Source organism: Diabrotica virgifera, chromosome 1 (assembly GCF_917563875.1).
Source record: "Diabrotica virgifera virgifera chromosome 1, PGI_DIABVI_V3a".
In the NCBI taxonomy this organism is placed as follows: Eukaryota; Metazoa; Arthropoda; class Insecta; order Coleoptera; family Chrysomelidae; genus Diabrotica; species Diabrotica virgifera.
In genome coordinates, this window is record NC_065443.1 from 257,519,654 (window position 1) to 257,544,213 (window position 24,560).

The 24,560-nt window shown below is 36.3% G+C and overlaps 1 protein-coding gene across 3 annotated transcripts in view; it reads right to left on the reverse strand.

Moving 5' to 3' along the window:
• LOC126883570 (acetyl-coenzyme A transporter 1) overlaps positions 1–24,560 on the reverse strand; it is a 122,219-nt gene that overhangs the window by 92,465 nt on the left and 5,194 nt on the right. The window contains exon 1 of one of the 3 annotated variants that reach the window (XM_050649226.1): positions 22,463–22,516. The exons of the other annotated variants lie outside the window; for them this stretch is intronic. Within the exon in view, the coding sequence (XP_050505183.1) occupies positions 22,463–22,501 (39 nt within the window). The 5' untranslated portion in view covers positions 22,502–22,516. Of the gene's footprint in view, positions 1–22,462; positions 22,517–24,560 lie in introns of those variants that run through there. 3 annotated transcript variants of the gene reach the window in all.

The following is a 24,560-nucleotide window of genomic DNA, read 5'->3' on the forward strand; positions in this document are numbered from 1 at the left end:
CCTACGCTTGGGTTTCGTGTTTTCTTCGGCACTTGGAGTTTCGAGCTACGAACTGACTACTATCACTTTTACTTTATTTTTCACTTTATCGCTTTAGTTCACTATTTGTTGTTTAGGACGTCTGTGCTTCCATCGGTGGAACGCGTCATACCCTAGCATCTCTCGCAGTATGTGGCTTGGGTGGTGCTCCAGATCCGCGAATTTGACCCTTGCCTTGTCTGTCATCACTTCGGTGACTCTCACCTGTTGCAGTTCTCTAAACAGGAATCGTTCTGCTACGTATCTTGGGACTCTGGCTGCTTCTCTTAGGCTGTTGTTATGGACTGCTTGTATCTTCTTTTTGTGGGTTTTACATACTTGTCCCCATGCGAGAGATGCGTATGTTAATACCGGTAATATTATGCTGTTTATTAGTCTTAACCTTGTTTTTAGTCTTAATTTACTTTTTCTGCCTGTGAGTCCTCTTAATGTTGCTCTCGCGAAGTTGGCCTTCTGGACTGTGGCTTCTACGTGTTTTTGGAAGGTTAATCCTTTGTCCATGATAACTCCTAGGTATTTTGCTTCATTTTTCCACTCGATGGGGGTGTCCTGTACCGTTAGCTGTTCTTCTGGCTGTTGTCTTCCCTTCTTGTATAGTACCGCTTGCGTCTTTTCTGAGTTGATGGCTATCTTCCATTTTATGCTCCATTCCTCGATGTCTTCTAGCGCTGTTTGCAGGTTGGTCACTGCTATGTCTACATTTCTGTGTTTGGCCGCTATCGCTGTATCGTCGGCGTAGAGGCTCATAAGGGTTCCTGGTGTTCTAGGTACATCGGCGGTGTATATTGTGTACAGCAGAGGTGACAGGACCGCTCCCTGGGGTACTCCAGCTTCCGGGCTTCCGAGGTCGGACAGGACTTGTCCTATCCGAACCCTGAAGCACCGGTCGCCTAAGTACGACGAGATTAGCCTCGTCATCGCTCCGCTGTACCCATAATCCCGCATTTTGTATAATAGCCCCTTGTGCCATACTCTGTCGAAAGCCTTGCTTACGTCCAGGAATGCTGCTCCAGTGTACTGCTTGTCGTTGAATCCAGCTGCTATGTACTCAGTTAGTCTGAGTACTTGTAGCTCGCTGGAATGCTCTGCCCTGAATCCAAATTGAGCTTCTGGGATTATATCTAATCTGGTTGTTTCCGCTTTCAGTCTGCTGAGAATGATTCTTTCCACTATCTTGCTGATCGCTGGAAGTAAGCTGATTGGCCTGTAGTTCTGCGGGAATGTGTGGTTCTTGCCAGGCTTTGGGATCATGATGACATGGGCCTCTTTCCATCTGTTTGGGAATATTTTATATCTTAATATCGCGTTCACTATATTTGTAAAGTACACTATGGCTCTCCTGGGCAAATACTTTAGGGCTCTATTTGTTATTTTGTCTAGACCAGGCGCTTTTCTCGGTGAACAGTTTCTAATATGTTCGTTAATTTCTTCCGGTGATGTTGGTGGAATGATGTCTTCTGGGTCTTCTGGTCTTTCTTCTTGTTCTTCGACTTCTTCCAGGAAGTCTGCGTCTTCGTCTTGGTGGAAATTTAACCTGCATTCTCTTTCGAGCGTGGACCTCATCACCTCTGCTTTTTCCTCAATTTTATATACCATGCCGTTTTCTCCATGGAGTGGTGGGATGGGTTTTCTGTCGCTTCTCATCATTTTCTGGAGCTTCCAAACATTTTTCATGTTTGAGTCTAGTTCTTCCATCTCTTGTACGTAGTTGTCCCATTTTTCGCTGCGGTGGTGTTGCAGAGCCGTTTTGACCTCTCTGTTTAGTGTATTTGCCCAGGTTTTGTCTACTCGGTTTCTTGTTCTTCTGGCTATTTGCTTCGCTCTATTTTTTTCCCTTATCAGGTCTTGTATTTCTTGTGGTATGTCTTTGAACCTTCCCGTGTGGATCTCGACTTCTTCCTCTGTTGTGCTGTTTCTGATTGCTTCTTGGATGATGTTTTCTAGTTCTAGGACTTTTTCTTCTATTTGTTGCGGGTCATTTATAACTGGCACTATATTTATTCCTTCACTCACTAATCTTTTATAATTTGTCCACTTTATTTTCTTTTTTATTCTTTTCGGCGGGTTTGTTTCTTCCCATGTTCCTATTTCCAGTAGAATGGGGTTGTGATCTGTTGTACCTTCGTTCAGCGTGATTAGTTCTGCTTGTAGTCCTAGGTTTTTGGCCACAACGATGTCGATATGGGTGGGAAGTCCATTTCCTGGGAAGTGTGTTGGTTCTTCTGGGCCCATTGCCAGTGTATCTTCGTTATTTTCTATGTAGCTATTTAGTAGTCGTCCGTTTCTGTTCGTAGCTCTATCGTTCCAGTTGGGGGATCTTGCATTTAGGTCTCCTATTATTATGGATGTCTCAGCGATGTTTAGGAACGCATCGAGGTCGTCGTCCATTAGTGGGTCTTGCGGTCTTACATAGGCTGATGTTATTCTGACTGCGCCTTGCCTCATTTTCACTTCTATTGTTGTTGCCTCCATGTTTATCAGTGGTGGGGTCGTGAATCTGGTGTGTTTGATTCCCTTCTTGACTAGGATGGCCGTTCCTCCTGATCTTCTTGTGAGGTCGTTCCTATATACATCGTACCCAGGGAACTTTAGACTGAAGTTGTTTGTCAGTTTGGTCTCCTGGATTGCTACGATGTCCATCTCGTATCTGTTGGCGAGTTCATCCATGATGTTTTGATTTGTTGCTATGCTGCCCGGGTTCCAGGAGCCTATCCGCAAGTATCCCTTGTCTGCCAGCATTACTTCTGTGCCTCCCTGGTGCCCAGTATCACTTCTTTGACTACCTTAGTCACTATGTTGGTGACCAAGTTGACTAGGTAGTCTTCGTCGTGGGGGATCGCTATGTTGTTCTGCGTACTCTGGGTGGCTTGGGCGTAGGAGACGCCGGTTGCTTGTGGTCGTCTTTGCTGTGTTGGTTGCTGTGGCCTCTTTGGTGGTGGTCTTCCCCATGTTGGGCACCTAGGGCATCCTCTGTAGCTGGCTGGATGGCTGCCTTTGCAGTTGGCGCATGTTGCTTTGTCTTTTCTGGCACGTTGGCACTGCTTTGTGGAATGGTCTTCGCCGCATTTGACGCACCTGGGATCCTTATGGCACGCGTTCTGGGCATGGTGGAATCCTTGGCAGTTGAAGCACTGCGTGGGTCCTGTTGCCTTGCGTAGGTCCTCTACCACGACCTTCATGTGGCACAGGTTGGTTATACGCCTCGCCGCCTCGACGTCCCCCTGGCTCAGAGTCACAACAAACATCGGCAATTGTCTTCTTGGTCCGGTTCTTGAGGACATATTTTTGGCTGCTTGGCAGTCAATGTTGTATTGAGCTGCCATTTCGTTCTTTATGTCTGCCTCTGTGGTATTTGTGGGTAGCCCTCTTATTACCACTTTGGGTTTTACTTCTTCCTCAAATGGGAAGGCTATCCACTGTAATCTTCTGTCTTTCATGGACTTCGCATATTCCTCTATTATGTGGGTCATTTTGCGGTAATCTTCCGGGCTTTTCGCCTGGATGAGGGTTTCCCTACCACTCTTGGAGATCCTGTTTACCGTGACCACATTTTGCTTTTGGGCTATATTTAGGATTGCCCCTGTCTCGCTTACGCTCTGTAATTTTATTACAGGCGGCTTACGTTGGTATGTTGCCTGTTTTTCAGGCAACACGGCAGCTTCTTCTTCTTGGTTTGTTACCATCTGTTCCGACTCTGAGACACTGGGACGTCTTGGCGGAGGCGCACCACCACCTGCGCTCGTGGCTGGATGGATTGGTGGGATTTGACCTCGGGGCAGGTTGTAGGTATCTTGTGCTGGGGGGGAAGCAGCCCTCATGGCATTTTTTGCTTGGTTTTCCCATGACGTCGCATCTTTTTTTGAAATTTGGGATTTCAATTTTGGGAAATCTTCTTTGGTTTTTGGTTTTGCACCTCGAATGTTCGTCAGTCTCTCACCTGCGGATGGTTTTGGCTTTAATGCTTCAGGGAGTGGCTGTAGCTTTGGCTTAGTGGTTTCGGGGGCTGGCGTCGGTTGTTTTGACTGCTTCATGAGCTCCATCATGGCGTCCATCTTTTTTGACATTTCCATCATTTGGTATTTTAGTCTCTCGTTTTCGATTGTGAGTTGCTCGTTTTTTACTTCTTGATCTGCCAACATCTTTTTCAGCATCTCTATCAAGGTTGAAGTGTCTTCATTGCCATTCTTCTTTTTTATCTTCTCTTTCTTGTCTTCTTTATCTTCGCTGTCACTCTCTTTGGCACGTTTGGTAGTGCCTCTGTTTGCCTGCACGGCCTCGTCTTCTACCATGGGCTCTACTTCTGGTTTTTTACCGTCTTTCTTGGGTTCTTCGCCGCCCTTCTTAGTCTCCTCTCTCTTCTTTTTGGATTTCTCCTTTTTCCTCTCGCTCCTGGGGAGTTTGAAGCCATCTTTCTCGCTTTTCGCATCATCCACGGATGAGTATCCCTCAGTGTCAGAGCTGATTTCCTGAAAAGGGTTTGGGCCCACTTTGCGTGAGCCCTCATATATTGGCAGGGAATGTGCCATAGAACGGGGCAATGATTGAGACCTAGCTCTATCAATCTTGTGGGGTTGGGGGGCGAACTGTCCTAGTTTTGACGAAGCCTTTTTTTCTGCCGACTGGCCCGACGCCAGCTCGACTTCAGGGTTGGCTCCCTGCACCACGCTCGGTTGTTCACGTACCCAGACAGAACTAGGTACGGGTTCCACTTGCTGTTCTCAACCTACTGACCTAGGGGCCGGGGCTGCAACAGTGTTGATAAATAAACAACACCTATGCAGTGTCGAGGTGCAATGTTTTAAATTGCACCCATCCCTTACGGAGGCACAGTAGGTATCCCGTAGTGGGCTCACGTCGAGCCCACTATTTCTTCTTCTGCTGACCGAACTCTAGCTGTGGCGTCTCAGAGAATCCAATAAAATCAAATTCCCTAAGTTCACCACATCCAGTAGAACGGCCTTTGCCTCTGCTTCTAGCCTAGGGCTTAGAAGTGCACGATTTCGCTACCACGCTTACATTCGTGGTTGGAATGAAAATTCCTGCTAATCGTACACTTCGTCCACCGTTTGGCTCCTCGTACTCTTCTCGCCTCAGAGAGTAAGAAGCGCTCAACTGTTTACCCTGCTTACATTCAGGGCAGAACTAATAAGTCCCCAGTCAAGCCACTCCCACTTCTTTGGCGTTGTCGCTGCTCTGCTCCGCTCCGCTCGTACGTGTTGCTCCTTCGGTGGCTAGCACCGAACTTACTACTAAAATAGTTTACTATGTGTTTGCCTTCTTAAAGTCTTTAACTGAAGATGTTGAGGAGTGGGGAGCTGTTTGTCTCGGGTTGGTCATTCAGAATTATATCTGTATTTTTTAATTTATTATCCATAGATTCTAATGAAGATAGCTTAAGGCCTTTATTTTGAATATGCAGAATTTGAAACTTTTCATTAAAAGAATGATTATGATCTAGAAGGTGAAGTGCGTATGTAAATGTGTCTGTTTTTCTATTGTTGAAAGCTCTTTTGTGTTCTGCTATCTGTTTGTCAAAGGTTCTGCCAATTGGACCGATGTAAGTTTTCGGACAGTCACCATAAGTTAGTTTGTAGACACCACTCTGTAGTTGTTTTCTCTTTCGGCTCTTATTGTTCTTAATATATTTGCTTAGGTTGTTGTTAGTTCTGAAAGCTGGTGTTATTCCTTTCTTTTTTATGTATCTGGCTATTTTTGTTGTTATCTTGCCAGTATATATGTGATAGAGCAGAAGGTACTGGGTTCTTTCTGTGGTGGTGGATAGACTAATTTCAGAGCTTTCTTATGGAGGTTTTGGTTTAAAATTGTATTAATTGTTTGTTCGTTATAGCCATTGTTTACTGCTATTTGTTTAATGATGTTCAGTTCTATTTCGAAGTTATTTTTTGACATGGGAATTTCTGTCAGTCTATGTATCATGCTATGGTAGGCTGCTAATTTGTGTTGTGTAGGATGGGATGATGAATTGTGTATAGTTGTGTCAGTATGGGTAGGTTTATGATACGGAGAACTCATGTTTGTTGTGTAGTCTGGTAATTGTTACAATCTAGAAATTTTCTGGATTTATTCTGTTCTGTTTCTATTGTAAACTCAATATTATTATGAAGTGAATTAATGTATGATAGAAATTGGTCAAGTTGCCTGTTAGTTCCTGTAAAGCATACTAGTATATCATCCATGTATCTCCACCAATATAAGAACTGTTTAAATACGGGATGTTTAGAAATTGTTGTTTCAAGCTGGTTCACAAATATATCAGATAGCAATGGGCTTAGAGGATTACCCATAATAAGTCCTGCACTTTTGTTTGTGTATATTTGATTATTGAATTCAAAATTGTCTTGATTTATGCAAATTTCAAGAAGGTGTAAAATTTCAGATGCAATGTTCGGATTTGTACTATTATGGTCTAAAAGATTTTTAACTAGAACAAAAGTTTCTGTAGGAGGAACACTAGGAAAAAGATTTTTTACGTCAAATGAAATTAGTCTGGAGTTGTTGGGCAATTGTAAATGTTGTATCTTCAATTGAAGCAGCTGTAGTCACATAGTTATAATAAATTTTGTGGAAATATAGAAAACAAACGTTTTCAGTGTTTTATTATTAGATAACATGAAGTTCTATCAAGTAACGGTCGAATCCATCAACAATTATATACAATTCTGGCGTTTGCCAAAAGCTGATATGTCCACTTTTTGTGATTTGGACTTTTTTATGCCAGTTGATAGTGTGTGATTATAAAATATGCTCCATGTGCCCAAAGTAGAATGTCCAGTGTACTGTGAAATGCAGCTTACCCTCCATGTTTAAATCTGGATATGCCCACATGACCAAATCAACGTTTGCCAAAAGCCGATATGTACCCTTGTCAATTGTAAGTCATAAAATATTGCGCATGCCAAAAGCAGATATGTACACTTAAAGTGGATTTATAATATAATGGCACACATTCTTTTTTCTATACGTATTTCTTCAACTTATCTTGTCTCTTTAGGAGCAGTATTTTTTTATTTTGTATAAAGATATTGTTTTAGAAATGTTTAACTATTTTATGTTGGCAATATTTTTTTATTAAGGAGCTTACATTATAATATGAGTATGACAAACTGTAAGGGATGATTCTACATAAAAAAATAAGTACAGTTTGCTCGATAAACATACCTATGTCCGCAAATGCTTCGTTTCCGAGATATGCGGTGTTGAAATTTTTTTGAAGCTGCCAATTTTTTTATTACTCTAACACCGGTTGAGCTATGGCAATGGAAATTTGGTAAGTTTTAAGCTGTAGTTATTGCGCATTTTTTGACATACAGATAAAAATTTTATTATTCGTGATTGGCGCGTATACGGGTAATGGTCTGAAATTTTTTAAATAAAAAAATTGTACGCCACTTAGATATTCAAAATTAAAAATTATTGTTGAATTCCATGGTTAATTTCTGATAAAAAGCTTCTCTTGCCTTATTTTCATATGATGAACCGTTTTTATGCAAAAAATAAACATCTTAGCGCGTATTTTTCATTTCATTAATACATTACCAAGAACTATCTAATACAAATACTTAACTAGAAAAATAACCGAAAATATAGTCCTGTCGCCAGTGGAGGGTCAACGGCATCCTTAATTTAGATGGACTTACCCAAGTTTTTTTATGTATTTTAACCCGCAGAATACGAATTTTTTGGGTAACAGTTGATCCGGATGTCGATAAGATTGTTATAAACAAAGAACTTGAGGAATTACATAACAGCGATTTTTCGCAAAACAAAACATTTTTTGTATTTTTTGGGTGAAATAAACACAATAAACATAAGAAAGTCACAATATCTGGGACATGTAATGAGGGGACAGCGATATGAAATGCTAAGAATGATAATACAGGGAAAGATTAGAGGAGAAAGGTGTATAGGAAGGAGAAGATGATAGAGAAGAGGAGAGAGAGAGAGAGAGCAGGAACTGGTTTAAATGCAGTTCCATAGAACTGTTCAGAGCAGCGGTAGATAGAGTACCTAAAGATAGTGATGATTATATCCAACCTCTCATTGGGAGATAGCACTTAAAGAAGACGAATGAGCAATTTGGGAACTATTCATTTGTTGTAAAAGTATTAACTTTAATAAAGTGGTGCAGGTATTAACTTCTGGGTTCTTTTGTGAACGTTTGATATAAAAAACTGACCATATGGTACTATAAAATATGATAATATATTTATGTTGATTATAGCATACTTCGAGCTGAGTGTAAAAACTTATCTCAATTGTGCTACCGAGAGTTTGTTGAAAAATCTGAATTTTCTTTAACAGATCATAGAAATATAAAACAGTTCTGGAACTTTGTTAAGAGCAAGCGAAGTGGAAATGAATTGCCACCTTTGTTGTTCTTTAAAGATAAAGAATGTCAGTTGGGACCTCATCTGCCTGATCTTTTTGCAGAATATTTTCAGTCAGTTTACACTGACAAAAATATCAATCCGCAAAGTAAACCCTCATTTAATCATATTTGTATCTCTGATTATAATATTCCGATATCAACCATTTACGAGGAGATGGCTAATATTGACATAACGAAAGGACCAGGTCCGGATGGCATCCCTCCTTCAGTTCTGAAATCTTGTAGTTTTGTTCTTTCACGTCCACTCCATGTGATATTCAATAAATCTCTTGCTTCAGGTATCTTTCCAGATTTTTGGAGAGCGAGTTATCTTACACCTATCTATAAGTCTGGTAACAGAGCTGATATATCCAACTATAGACCAGTATGCAGTCTTAATTCCATTCCAAAATTATTTGAGAAAATAGTAGCGGCTTATTTAAGATCAAAATTAAGTTTGACAGTAATAGAACAGCAGTTTGGGTTTCTTAGCAAAAAATCTACAGAATTAAATTTAATTACTTTTGCTAACTATCTGTCGGACGTCTTGGATGGGGGCGGGGAGGTTCACGCGATCTACACAGACTTTTCCAAGGCATTCGACAGGGTAAACCACAAAATCTTGCTCAACAAACTAGAAACTGCTGGTATTCAGGGAACATTATTGGAATGGCTAGCCAGTTATCTAACTGAAAGATGTCAAACTGTAAAGGTAAATAATTACATGTCTAAAAATATTCCCACCCCTTCTGGAGTACCGCAAGGGACCCACCTGGGACCCTTATTATTTGTATTATTTGTCAATGATATTTCGGACTGTTTTAGATTTGCTGAATTCTTGTGTTTTGCAGATGACCTGAAATGCTACCTCAAAATATCCTCCCCAGAGGACTGTCTTAAACTCCAATCAGATCTGGCCAGACTGGATGAGTGGTGTGAGAGTAATGCCATGGATCTAAACATCACTAAGTGCAACTCAATAACTTTTACCAAAAAACTTAATAAAATTAATTTTGAATATAGTATTAAAGGAACACCATTGTCCCAAGTCTCATCTATTAGGGACCTTGGAGTCACAATGGACTCCACACTCTCTTTTGTCAATCATATTGACATCATAGTTTCTAGAGCACTTAGGATGCTTGGATTCATTAAGAGAAGCACACATGACTTTAGGAGTATTAATGCTATTAGAGTGCTGTACTGTAATGTAATGCAATGTATTATATTTGGAATATTGTAGCAAACAGTAATTTATTATCTATCGTGGCTGAATGGATCAAGTAATCCAAAGCCAATAAGGAAGAAAAAAAAAACTTTATTTTTCTAAGCACTTTTCAGACTGTTTTTAGATTGTTTTTATATTAAGAGTTTATTATTTGACTAATTCTATTGAGGTCTTTAAACTGTAAATTATTGTACTAAAAGTGGGCAAGGCCCGTTAATAAATAAATAAATAATAGGCATTAATTATATCAATAACCTTGGCATTCAAATCTCATTATTTAAAATTAAAATTCCAAAAGATCTGCTTACTTGTTGTTTGTAACTAACTCCCCTATTTTGTAATAGCATAGGGATAGCGGATGACAATCCAAGGGGAATACCTTGCAGAGTATACAGGAAGAACAGAAATAATATGTTTCTTTCATCGCCTCTGATGTTACTACACACCTCTGATGAACTGGACAAATCACTGTTTTCGATTTGGGAAGGAATACTAGACTTGTTTAATATAACGCGTTTCGCAGTGACTTTGCAGTAGAACATTTTCTAATTTTCTTTGCTTATTCACGTAAATTACTCTGATAATAATTAGTACGATTAAGTGCGTGCATTGTTTTCACCTAAGTTGCTGTTTAATTATTACGAATATTAGTGTAACTATCTTTATATAGCCTAATGATAGGGGAGCCCAAGCGGAGATTTTTACAGTTAGTCAACGAATCAGAAAATCACATGGGAAGAAACCTTGTACCCTGTAAATGTACCCTATCATAATGGACTCTTAATACAGGGGGTGCATTGGGGACAGTCCGTAAAAAAATCTATCCTTAGAAAAGCTCGAAAACGTCAAATTAAGACAAGGTAAGTTAAGTACATAAAGAACAGAGTACCTATATTTCAAAAATCTAACGATTTGAGCAGGGCCTAGGGAAATAGTTAAAGATAAAAAGTGGCTATAAACCTCAAACAAGTCTATGTAAAGATGAAATTATCAGTGACCAACAGAAAGTCACACAAACCTGGAAGCATTCTTTTTAGACCTTACTTGGAACACAAGTAGACATGGAAGATGAAATGGGTACGAACTACGTAGAACAGAATGAAGTAGTGAATGGAGTCGAAACTCCAATCACAGAGGAAGTTCTCGAAGCTATTAAGGCCCAGAAAAACAATAAAGCTCCGGCAGTTGACGAAATACCAGCAGAACTGTATAAGGTAGGTGGCGACCACCTAGCAAGTCACATCCACACGCTCATCAAAGACCATGGTAAGAAGAGAAAATACCCGACATGAACATCATGAACATAAATCAACATCAGATCGAAAAACTGAAAAATGTGTGTTTAATATTTTTCAAAAACCTATCGAATGACACCAAACACAACCCCCACGGAGGGAGGTGGGGGGTAACTTTAAAATCTTAAATAGAAACCCCCATTTTTTATTGCAGGTTTGGATTCCCTACATAAAAATAAGTTACTTTTATTCGAGACATTTCTTCGAACTATAAATAGATGGCGCTATTTTCAGAAAATAGTATGATACAATTGATCCAAAAGATGGCATAACCCAGACGTCCAAAGTGAAAGTTATCCTTCAACACCAAATTGTTCTATATGGTCCACACAATGTTCAGAAAAAAGTCACACCATTTTGAGCGTCGGGTTTGGGCGGAGAGGAGGGAGAAATCGGTAAATTCGTCGTTTTTTTAAGTTTTTCGTCAAAATTTCTAAAACTATGCGGTTTAGCATGAACAACCTTCTATAGAAAACTGTTCTACATTAAATTAGAAATAAAAAAGGTCCTATGCATAATCCTTCTAAAATAAACGGTTCGAAAGTTACGGAGGTACAGTTGAGTCCGCGAGTCTTTACCCGTGCGTCACCATTTAAAGCATACGAAATAAGTCGGAAATTTACTAAACGCAACGGCAAGTGGATATTATTCCGATCACGGGTTATAGTATAAAAGACGTTATCAAATAAATAGAATGTCAAATTTAAGTTTTGCTTTAAAATTTTGGTGCATAATTACAGCTACATTTAAAATAGCTTAATAAATTATTTTATTATCATTGATTAATAAATAAATAAACAATTTATAAAAAAATTCAGTAACATATTTTCTTTTTGTTATTTTATTCACTTTGGCGGAACCTTAAACACAAGCATTCAACTGGGTCAAAAATGAGGTTAGCTTTGTACGTTGTCAAAATTTATCCTAAAATAACATAAACTTATCACAAAATTTCTAACTCTAATATAAAATTAGTTGTGAAGGCAACTGTTTGTATACTAGGAAAAACTACAAAATGCACAAATTCGACAAAATAACAGCAAAAAATTCAACAAACTGACAGTCACAAAAGTAAACAAACCAAAACGTCAGAAATTGTACTTGAAATATGTGAAGACATTCCCAATCGTCTTTCTTTGTACCTATCTCTTTTCAATGCACTGAGTCTAAATCGGTCATAAAAATAACATGTGTTTTTACTTAATAACAGACGGCAGCTGGTTTGTCATTAATTTCATGCGTGGAAGAGAATGATGCTAAATAAAAAGTATGTGTTTTATCTCGCCAGGTATTAATGACGCACGGGTAAAGACTCGCGGACTCAACTGTAGTATAGTATAATTGGTCCAAAAAAAGGCCTAACCCAGACATCCAAAGTAAAAGTTTTCCTCCAACACCAAATTGTTCTATATGGTCCAAATATTGTTCAGTGTAAAAAGTTACACCATTTTGAGCTTCCGGTTTGGGGGGGGGGGAGATGGGGGAGAAGTCGGTAAATTAGTAGTTTTTTACGTTTTTCGTCAATATTTCTAAAACTATTCTTTAGCGTAAACAATGTTCTATACAAAAATATTCTACATAAAATTTAAAACAAAAAAGGCTTTACACATAACTGTCACAAAATCAACGGCTCCAGGGTTACGGAGGGTCAAAGTGGAGCTTTCGATACTTTTTATATTTTTTGGGCAATTGATGATGATTTTGGGTGGTGAGGTTGACGTTTCCTCAAGGACTTATCACTAACATACCAGCGGCCACTGAAAAAGCAAATTTTATTTACAAAACACAATCCTGTTAAAGAAATTTCTTTCATAGTAATAAAACATATAAAAAGTATCGAAAACCTCCATTTTTACCCCCCGTAACTCTGAAACCGTTGATTTTATAACAATTATGTATATAATCTTTTTTGTTTTAAACTTTATGTAGAAGATTTTTGTATAGAACATTGTTTACGCTAAAGAATAGTTTTAGAAATATTGACGAAAAACGTAAAAAACTACTAATTTACCGACTTTTCCCCCATCTCCCCCCTCCAAACCGGAAGCTCAAAATGGTGTAACTTTTTACTGAACAATATTTGGACCATATAGAATAATTTGGTGTTGGAGGAAAACTTTTACTTTGGATGTCTGAGTTAGGCCTTTTTTTGGACCAATTATACTATACTACCTTCGTAACTTTCGAACCGTTCATTTTAGAAGGATTATGCATAGGGCCTTTTTTATTTCAAATTTAATGTAGAACAGTTTTGTATAGAACATGCTAAACCGCATAGTTTTAGAAATATTGACGAAAAACTTAAAAAACTACGAATTTGCCGATTTCTCCCCCCTCTCCCTCCCAAACCCGACGCTCAAAATGGTGTGACTTTTTCCGAACTTTGTGTGGACCATATAGAACAATTTGGTGTTGGAGCATAACTTTCGCTTTGGATGTCTGGGTTTGGGTCTAGTTATACCATACTAAAAAACGATTTTTGGTAATGGAAAATTAAACTAAAAAAAAAGGAAAATCCCCACTAAAATGGAAAACTTAACTTTTTTGGTTTAAGGACCTAATCTTCAGAACCAAATAGGTCCCTGTAATGATTTAGTAGTGCTAAATTAGCATCCCATGCTTCCCTACTTTAATGTTTAAGCCTAATGTTCATAATTACATGTACATGCGTACATATTTACAATTCTACCTTATTTTCTATGACTAGGTCCACAATTAATTATTTTTTGTGGGTACCTGTCTTAATTTTTTTGTTCTTAAGTTAACTTTACATTCTAACAATTTACTATTGAATGTATTTTAAATTTAAATTAAATAATCCAGTCGGGATAGCATTTGACCTTGCATGCCGAGCTACCCCCAATTTTATTTTTCTAATTTTTAGGGGGCCAATCATCATCATCAATGGTGCTACAGCCCTATGAAAGAGCCTCGACCTTCCCAAGTCTATTACGCCAGTCAGTCCTATCCATTGCCAGTTTGCTGCGCCTATTTTTCTCCCATCCTCATCTACACCATCCTTCCATCTAAGTTTTGGCCTACACCTATTTCTACTTCCCACAGGTTGTGACTTCAAGACTTTACTAGACTTTTTTTACTAGACTTCAGGAGCGGAATGTAAGTTTATCGCTGAATATTTCACACCTACTAAGCTTCAACACCAAAACTATTAATGATATTATCATACAATTTCTTAAAGATTCTAAAATAAAAATTTAATATGACATCTTCAATCTTCAACTTTCAAATATATATATAATCTTTAGACCTTCTACCCTCTCGGGTGTAGGTATTATCTCTCGGGTGTAGGTATCAACTTTCAAATAACTGTGGCAAAAAGTTTATCTAATGTCATCCCCTCTTTGTGAACACACACACAGGTTGTGACATAAGGATTCTTCTAGGAGGGTTGTTATGCTGTGGTCTGGCTAGATGTCCTGCCCATCTTAGTCTTCCTATTCTTATGAGAGATACTACGTCTTTACCACCAAATATATGTTTATATCTGTGGTATACTTCGTAGTTGTACCTCCTCCTCCAATAAGGGGGCCAATAATAGTGTAACTTTAAAATCGCGACTGAATTCCGCTGTTGCGTTAGCCGCCATGTTAATTTTAAGAACCGTTTTTGATCAATATCTCAGTCATTTTCAACGTTTCGACAAAAGTGTAAGAACTGAAATTGTTAAAAACGCGATTTTCCATAATTTCTTTTATTACATTTTTTTCGTACGGTCGATATTTTCCAAGTATTTCGATAATTTCCAATTACTGAATGATCTCGTTTATTATTAGTTTTACAATAAAAATGTGCCTATACAAACATGAAGAGAATTAAATTTTCTACAATTTTGACCACTTTCATTTTTTTGTTAAAATCAATATTTAAGGTAGTACCTATGTGGTAAAGGCGCGAGAGTAAGACCTGATTAGTTTTATAGCAATTGTTTTTGTTCAATATTTCCGCCATTCTCAACATTTCGACAAAAAGTTTAAGGACTGAAATATTTGAAACTACGATTTTCTGTAATTTATTTTTTACAAACTTTTTCGTGTTGTTGATATCTTCGTGTATTTCGAGTATTTACATGCGACTAAGTATAATTATTTGATTATCCTATTTATTTTTAATTTTGCGACTTAAGAGGAAACAGTAGCGATCAACAGGTAGCGAAAACGCGTTCCAAGATTGCGGCTGTAATTTTGAATATTTTTTCGAGATATTTGGCACACGTATTCGTAATATAATAAAGAATGGCGGTACAGAGCCCAATTGGAAAAATATATTAATATGTGGAAATTACTCTGTAATTAAGTACAATATTAAAAAAATGAGCCTGTACCGCCATTAAGAAGAACAAAAAAATACACTTTCTTCAAATAAACTTTTTTATCCGATGCCTAGATTTTGTGTCATTTTGGAACTACTAAAATTTTTTATTTCATTAGTAGTTCCAAAATCCCACAAAATCTAGGCATCGGATAAAAAAGTTTATTTGAAGGAAGTGTATTTTTTTGTTCTTCTTAATGGCGGTACAGGCTCGTTTTTTTAATATTGTATTTAATTACAGAGTAATTTCCACATATTAATATATTTTTCAAATTGGGCTCTGTACCGCCATTCTTTATTATATTACGAATACGTGTGCCAAGTATCTCGAAAAAATATTCAAAATTACAGCCGCAATCTTGGAACGCGTTTTGGCTACCTGTTGATCGCTACTGTATCACCTTAAATGAATAAACAAAAATAGAAAGAATGAAATTTTATACAATTTTAATTTCTTTGATTTTTTGTGCTACAACCAACATTTAAGGACATACGTCTATGACAACCATAACGAGACACAAGCTATTAAAGAGCCCTAGATGCTGACATCATCAGCAGCAAACCATGAACAAAAATGAACCTATGACCTTAAACATTGATTTTAGCAAAAAAATGAAAGATATCAAAATCAGTCCAGTAATTAAGCCAAAACTGACAGCTTTTATAGAAGAGTCAAATATAATAATGAGCGAAGGCAAATTTGATCTTAGAGGGTGGCAGTATACAGGCCAAGTCCCTGATGACACTATTGATGCTTCAACCCAGGTTTTGGGAATAAAGTGGAACAAAATAGATGACATCTTGTGTATAAGACAAGAGGATGAAAATACAGATCAACCTTTTGATAAACCTATAACTAAGAGTCATACTCTCATAAGCGCGTGTGTTTGATCCTATTGGGTATTCTTGTCTAACCATATTAATTCCGAAGTTATTATTGTAGAAAATTTGGGAAGAAAAGTGCTTTGAGATATGAAATAGAAACCTATTTTCGGAATTGTATCAAGGAGCTTCCATATTTAGCTGTGATTAAAATTCCTAGGTGGATACATGCAGGCCCCAAATAAACTGAATAATTCACTGTTTGTTGGTTCCCTGCAGCCATCAGATTTGTAGGTTTAATTTACTAGTCTCTATTTTAGGACCCCCTAATGTTTCGCTGAGTCTCAGAAAGTCTGTAAAATGAGGATAAGGACATGTATATGAGCGCTCTGGGCTCTATTCATTTATTGTAAAAGTTAAAAAAGATCAAGGCAGGTTTTGTTTATATTTGATTCAGAGTTGGACCACCATCTCCATATAGCTATTTCAGCATCCTTATGCCTCATCGGTGAAGCTCAGAAGTCTCAACTCTGAAGGAAATACAAACAATTCTGCCAATTTAAGGCAAACCATCGCAATGCAATGAACCCACCTCTGAGACGCAATTCAGCGACATCTCTCGTATCACGAGGAAAACAACGAAAAGCCCCAGATGCAAAGTTTACTACCTTTTAAACAATTAGAATAATTGAAATAAAAATATAATAAACAATATTTTAAATCCAAGACTTTTCGTTAATAAACTGCTTTCTGGCTGCATCCCATATCTCCGGATTTTACAATATATAATCACAAGAGACGACGAAAGTAGGAGAAAGCAAATAGAGGAATTTAGACGCTTAAACGAATTTAGAAAGTAGACGCTGAATTGCGTCTCAGAGGTGGGTTCATTGCATTGCGATGGTTTGCCTTAAATTGGCAGAATTGTTTGTATTTCCTTCAGAGTTGAGACTTCTGAGCTTCACCGATGAGGCATAAGGATGCTGAAATAGCTATATGTAGATGGTGGTCCAACTCTGAATCAAATATAAACAAAACCTGCCTTGATCTTTTTTATCTTTTTCATTTTTACTCAGTTTGAGTATTTAGAAACTGTCTTTCGGTCCTTTTCCTTGACGAAGGGAAGGTAAATGCGTGGCCTAAGCGTCCTCTATTTGCTTTCTCCTACTTTCGTCGTCTCTTGTGATTATATATTGTAAAATCCGGAGATATGGGATGCAGCCAGAAAGCAGTTTATTAACGAAAAGTCTTGGATTTAAAATATTGTTTATTATATTTTTATTTCAATTATTCTAATTGTTTAAAAGGTAGTAAACTTTGCATCTGGGGCTTTTCGTTGTTTTCCTCGTGATACGAGAGATGTCGCTGAATTGCGTCTCAGAGGTGGGTTCATTGCATTGCGATGGTTTGCCTTAAATTGGCAGAATTGTTTGTATTTCCTTCAGAGTTGAGACTTCTGAGCTTCACCGATGAGGCATAAGGATGCTGAAATAGCTATATGGAGATGGTGGTCCAACTCTGAATCAAATATAAACAAAACCTGCCTTGATCTTTTTTATTTTTTTCATTTTTACTCAGTTTGAGTATTTAGAAACTGTCTTTCGGTCCTTTTCCTTGACGAAGGGAAGGTAAATGCGTGGCCTAAGCGTCCTCTATTTGCTTTCTCCTACTTTCGTCGTCTCTTGTGATTATATATTGTAAAATCCGGAGATATGGGATGCAGCCAGAAAGCAGTTTATTAACGAAAAGTCTTGGATTTAAAATATTGTTTATTATATTTTTATTTCAATTATTCTAATTGTTTAAAAGGTAGTAAACTTTGCATCTGGGGCTTTTCGTTGTTTTCCTCGTAATACGAGAGATGTCGCTGAATTGCGTCTCAGAGGTGGGTTCATTGCATTGCGATGGTTTGCCTTAAATTGGCAGAATTGTTTGTATTTCCTTCAGAGTTGAGATTTCTGAGCTTCACCGATGAGGCATAAGGATGCTGAAATAGCTATATGGAGATGGTGGTCCAACTCTGAATCAAATATAAACAAAACCTGCCTTGATCTTTTTTATCTTTTTCATTTTTACTCAGTTTGAGTATTTAGAAACTGTCTTTCGGTCCTTTTCCTTCTTGTAAAAGTATTGGCTTTAATAAAATGGTGCAAGTCTTAGCTTTGGGTTCTTCTGTGAGGGTTCAATACAAAAGACGGACCATATGGTACTATAAAATATGATAATATGCATTAAGGGGATGGGTACGTTTTTTCGGCTGCAATGCTATTCAAATGGGGATTTATTTTTTTCGAATCCTGAGAAAACTAATAAGTATTTTTGAAAAATTTAAACGCAGAATGAAAGATTACGTTATTAGCGAAGGCCGAAAGTCCCTGAAAACTTCTATAATGTTTATTTTAACAAGTTACAGGGGTGAAAAACTAAGAGAAAATTTAGTGTGATTTTTAATTTCAAATATCTCATTCAAAATAAACTTTTTATTTAGATAGATAGATAGATAGATAGATAGATAGATAGATAAATTGATTGATCTTTTTATATCATTTACATGACATAAGACAAGTCACAAACATGGTATACTTATAGTACAATAAGTAGGTTATTAAAAAATACTACACTAAAGTAAACTAAGGGCCGGTTGTTCGAACGCTAATCAACAATGATCACTATCAAATATTTAATTACTGTCACCAAAACTGTCAATGTCAACTTTTATTGGGTTGCTGAAAACATAATTGATTAAAATTATGAGATTAGTTAATCAATTAACATAACAATTATTAACATAATTGATTAAGTAATTTCATATTATGTTTTCAGCAACCCAAACAAAGTTGACATTGACAGTTGGTGATAGTAATTAAATGTTTGATAATGATCATTGTTGATTAGCTTTCGAACAACCGGCCCTAAAGTTATCTTATTAAAAACATTAATGGTAACAAACATTTAGTAGAGAAGAAGATTACGAGACTGATAAAATATTGTTAAAAGTACTATAAAAATATCGGAATCAGTTGCTAAAGTCGGTTCGCTAAACTCGGACGCAACTGGCTAGATATTTTAGTCGATAATTTTTTTGTTTTTTGCCAATTTTGCGAAATTACTAACTATTTAGTGATTATTAACTATTTAGTAATTATTTTTTGCCAATTTTACTAAAATTGGCAACATTACTGACTAAAATATCTAGAAAGTTGCGTCTGAGTTTAGCGAACAGACTATAGCTATTGTTCCAGCCAATGAATTCGTCTAGAGAATAAAAACAATGTTCAGTTAAAAACAACTTTAACCTGGTTTTGAACTTGTTAAAATGCAATATTTCTTTTATTGAATTTGGTAGCAAATTAAAAAATTGTCCTCCGGCATACATTGGAGACTATTTTAGTTGAAATCGGTTGAATTTGTTTAGGTGGATATCACTTTTATTTCTCGTGTGGTAATTATGGACATCACTATTTATTTGAAACTTATTCTTATTAAGAAAAGTGTAGGTTAATAGTTTGAAAAGATAGATGCATGTGCAGGTCATAACATTATTCTTTTTAAATGTATCTCTACAAGATTCGTTGTAATCTAAGTTAAAAATTAGGCGAATGAATCGCTTTTAAAGGACGAATATTCGCCCAATTTCCGTAGTTTTGCCCCACACAATTATATTGCAGCTGATGGCGGAGTATACAAATGCATAGTACAAGTTAAGTAGGTAAGATTGATAAAAATTTGATTTCAAGCTATTGAAAGCAAAGTAGAGTTTATTTAGTTTTTTACAGAGAGAGTCAATTTGATGATTAAAATTTAATTTGGAATCTAATTCCATTCCAAGGAATTTAGTGTGTTCGACAGTCTCAAATTTGCAATTATTTAATGTTAAGGTCATATTGTCACCTTCCTTAAGTGGAGATGTGAATTTGATAAAAATTGTCTTATTTTCATTGATAAGAAGGTGATTTATTTGACACCAATGAATGAATTCATTCATGGTTATTTGTATTTTCTTATGCAACTCGTCTAAACCATCAGCTACAATTACAATTGTTGTGTCGTCTGCATATATAAAACACGTCCATTTGTTATACTTAAAGGTAGGTCATTTATGTAGAGGAGAAATAAAAGTGGTCCTAATACTCCACCTTGCGGAGTTCCAATAGGAGTACTAAACTCATCAGACACCTCATCATCAACCTGCACCTTAAGTGTTCTGCCAGACATATATGAATTAATCCAAGATTGAATTGGACCTCGAATACCCATTGCTTCAAGTTTTATTGATAAGTAGTTATGGTTAATCGTGTCAAATGCACAGGTTAGGTAAAAAATATGCCCACTAAGTGGTTGTTCCGATCAATATTTTCATGGACATATTGTACAAGCTCAATTGAAGCAGTTTCGATTGAATAGTTCTGGCGAAAACCATGTTGGGATTTGAGTAATTATTTTATTGTGGTCTAAGTATTCAATTAACTGTTTGTACACTACCAATTCAATAATTTTAGAGAAACAGCTAAGTATACATATCATTCTGTAATTCTCGACACATTGTGGATCATCTTTTTTAAATAAAGGAATGGTTCTATTTACTTTTAGTTTTTTTGGGAACTTACCTTGAGTAACAGATAAATTGGTAATGTGAGATAGTTGGACAGAAATTATTTCTACACATTCTTTCAATACAACAGCCGGAATTTCATCAATACCAGCAGAGTATTTCTTTTTAAGTGTTAGAATTATCTGCTGAATATCATCTTGAGTGACCGGTGCAAAAAACATTGAATTCGGACCTCGTATCTTACTTGATGTGCAAGAATTAAGGGGTAGATTCAAGCTGTCGATCTTATCAGAAACCGAATTTGCGAAATAGTGACCGAATGTGTTTGCGACCTCTTTTTTCCCAGTTATGGTCGACCCATTATTTAACAATATAATTTCTTTTTTTTTTTTGTTTCCCTCTATCCAGTTTTGAGTTAACCATATTCCATAGAGACTTAGCTTTATTATTCGAGTTGTTAATTATATAAGAATGCTATAATTTTTTTTGTTTTTTATAATATTCTGTTAAGGAGGGATCATTAGCTTTAGATTTTGTTTTAGCCAATTCAGGTCTTTTAATTGTTCAAGTTCAGAGTGTAATTGACTAGAGAAGGGTATTTTATTTCCGTGTTTGGCGTGTTGTACCATATTTTGTTTCGGAAACGCTACCTCAAAGCACCACTGAAAATGTGACACGAAATTATCAAACACACTATCAATGTCCTTCAATTTTACGTCTTCAATTGGAAGTGTTTTTCCGTATAAGGTTTTAAATTCTAATAACGAGTTTTTATTAAATTTCCTTATTATTGTGCTTTATATGACTTTTGCTTAATTGGGATTTGTAAAGACCATGATAGGATTTGCGCTCAGTGATCCGATGTACCTAGGCAGATTACCCTAGAGGTATGATTCTCGATGTTACTGACAATATAGTCAAGACCACTTGATGTTAGTTTGTCACGGTATATTATTATATTGCAGTACGTGTTGGTTCGCTATATGATAATTTCAAATTAAACATTTGAAATATGTCAAATAGCTGTTTTTTATAGTAACAATTTCCCGTAAAATCAATGTTAAAATCTCCACTAAGGATAATGAATTTGTACTTAGCTGTAATGTAAGTTAAAGTAACAGTTAGCTTATCAAGAAATATCTTTATTCTAAGGGACTTTCGGCCCTCGGTAATAATTTAGTTTTTCACTCTGCGTTTAATTTTTTCAAAAATATTTATTGGTTTTTTCACGATCCGAAAAATTGAACACAATGTCCGTGGTAATATTTTCCAAATCTATCTTTGTCTTTCAACGCACTCAGTCGAATAGAATATTGTCAGCATATTGTCAGTCAGACAGTGACAATTTTAAATATTTGACATGGCATCGGGAATATTTTGAGTTCAAATCACTTTTGAAAAGTGAAGTTGAAATCACTTATAACACTTTTCCTCTTTTCTCGATTGAGTATTAGTTTTTGTTGTACATAAATTATTACAATCACTGAATACATAGTTAGTGAAAAAATTATCACATTTATTAACTGAATTAATAATTTGCAATTATACAAATAACAGTTATCCAAGAACATTAAAAAGCCATCTCTATAAGTTAATGATGACATTTTCAAGTAGAATGACATTCTAGTAATGTTTACATATCCATACCAGTGTGAATTTTACTACACGTAATTTGCTGTGTAAAGACAGAAAAAGTAGGGATAGCTGTAAAATATTTGCGAATTATGTACTGATGGCCTTAATTATATTAATAACCTTGGCATTCAAATCACATTATTTTAAATTAAAATTCTAAAAGATTTGCTTACTTGTTGTTTATAATTAACTCCCCTATTTTGTAATATCATAAGGATAGCGGATGACAATCCAAGGGGAATACCTTGCAGAGTATAAGGAAGAACAGAAATAATATGTTTCTTTCATCGCCTCTGATGTTACTCAACGTTGACGGACTGGGCAAATCACTGTTTTCCGTGTGGGAAGGAATACTAGGCTTGATGAAGACCTTGCGTGGCTGGATGAGAGTATAATTGAGGAAGTGCTCAAGGAGCAGCCAAACCAAGAAGGGCATTATTTACTACCCACGCCAGTAATTAAGCTAAAACTGATAACTTATATAGAAGAGTCAAATATAATAATGATCCCAAGCCAAATTTGATTTTAGACGGTGACAGTATATAGGCCAACAGTATATAGGCCAAATCCCTGATAATACTATTGCTGCTTCAACCCAGGTTTTAGGAATGAAGTCGTACAAAATAGATGATAACCTGTGTAGGTATAAGACATGAGAATGAAAATACAGATCAACCTTTTCATAGACCTATAACTAAAAGAGTCATAATCGCAAAAGTGCAGCATGTCTTTGATCCTATTGGGTGTTCTTGTCCAACCACGTTAATTCTGAAATTCATATTGCAGAAAAGATGGGAAGACCAACTGCCTTGGGATATGCCAGTCAATTATGAAATAGAAACCTATTTTCAGAATTGGATCAGGGAGTTTCCATATTTAGCTGCGATTAAAATTCCTAGGTGGATACAATCAGGCCCCAAAGAAGCTGAACAATTCACTGTTTATTTTTTATTTATTTATTTATTTATGTATTAACGGGATAAACCCAATACATACAAAATACAATAAAGCAGATAGTCCAGAAAGCCACTGCGCATCCGCTAGGAAAAATATTCTAATTCGGATTCTTTGCACAATCTTACTCAAAAAGGACTCCTTTTAACAAATTTGCATGTTGCCAGGACCAAAAAGTGGTCAAAAATTTTTTAAACGTTTTTTTTTGTTTTTTTCCTAAAATTACTTTTTTTGCACGGAAAAAAGTTTTTTTAGGTTTTTTGGATCATTCCAAAGAGAAAAGGTCTTTAGTGACATTTCTCTAAAAATGATAGTTTTTGACATATAAGCGATTAAAAATTGAAAAATTGCGAAATCGGCCATTTTTAACCCTCAAAAACTATGTGAAAAGCTGAAAATTTGAATGTTGCCAAGGTAGGTAAATATTCTTTAAACATCGATTGATAAAATCCCGAAGAGTTTTTTGCAATACAATATTTAAAACTCATTTGTTTTTTAATTGCTAATCAAGCGTGTACGACACAATTTTTCACCGACAGTATGGTGCAAATGAAAGGAATAAATTCGTTATTTCGTAAACCGGCGACTTTAAGGAAAAATCCCGAAACAGGTCGATTTTTAATTTTAAAATATGATATTGTGGCATATATGGTATACTAGTGACGTCATCCATCTGGACGTGATGACGTAATCGATGATTTTTTTAAATGAGAATAGGGGTCGTGTGCTAGCTCATTTGAAAGGTTCTTCAATTCTCTATTCAGTAATATAAACATTTACATAATTATTTATACCGGGTGTCCAAAAAATTTTTATGAAATTAAATTATTTGACAAAAAAAGAAGTAGAAGGACACCCTGTATAAAAAATTATGTAAATGTTTACATTACTTGATGGAGAATTGAAGAACCTTTCAAACGAGCTACCACACGACCCCTATTCTCATTTAAAAAATCATCGATTACGTCATCACGCCCAGACGGATGACGTCACTAGTATACCATATATGCCACAATATCATAACTTAAAAATAAAAATCGACCTGCTTCGGGATTTTTCCTTAAAGTCGCCGATTTTCGAAATAACGAATTTATTCCTTTCATTTGCACCATACTGTCGGTGGAAAATAGTGTCGCGCACGCTTGATTCGCAATTAAAAAACAAAGGAGTTTTGAATATTGTATTGCAAAAAACTCTTCGGGATTTCATCAATCGATGTTTAAAGAATATCTACCTACCTTGGCAACATTCAAATTTTCAGTTTTTCACATTCTTTGAGGGTTAAAAATGGCCGATTTCGCAATTTTTCAATTTTTA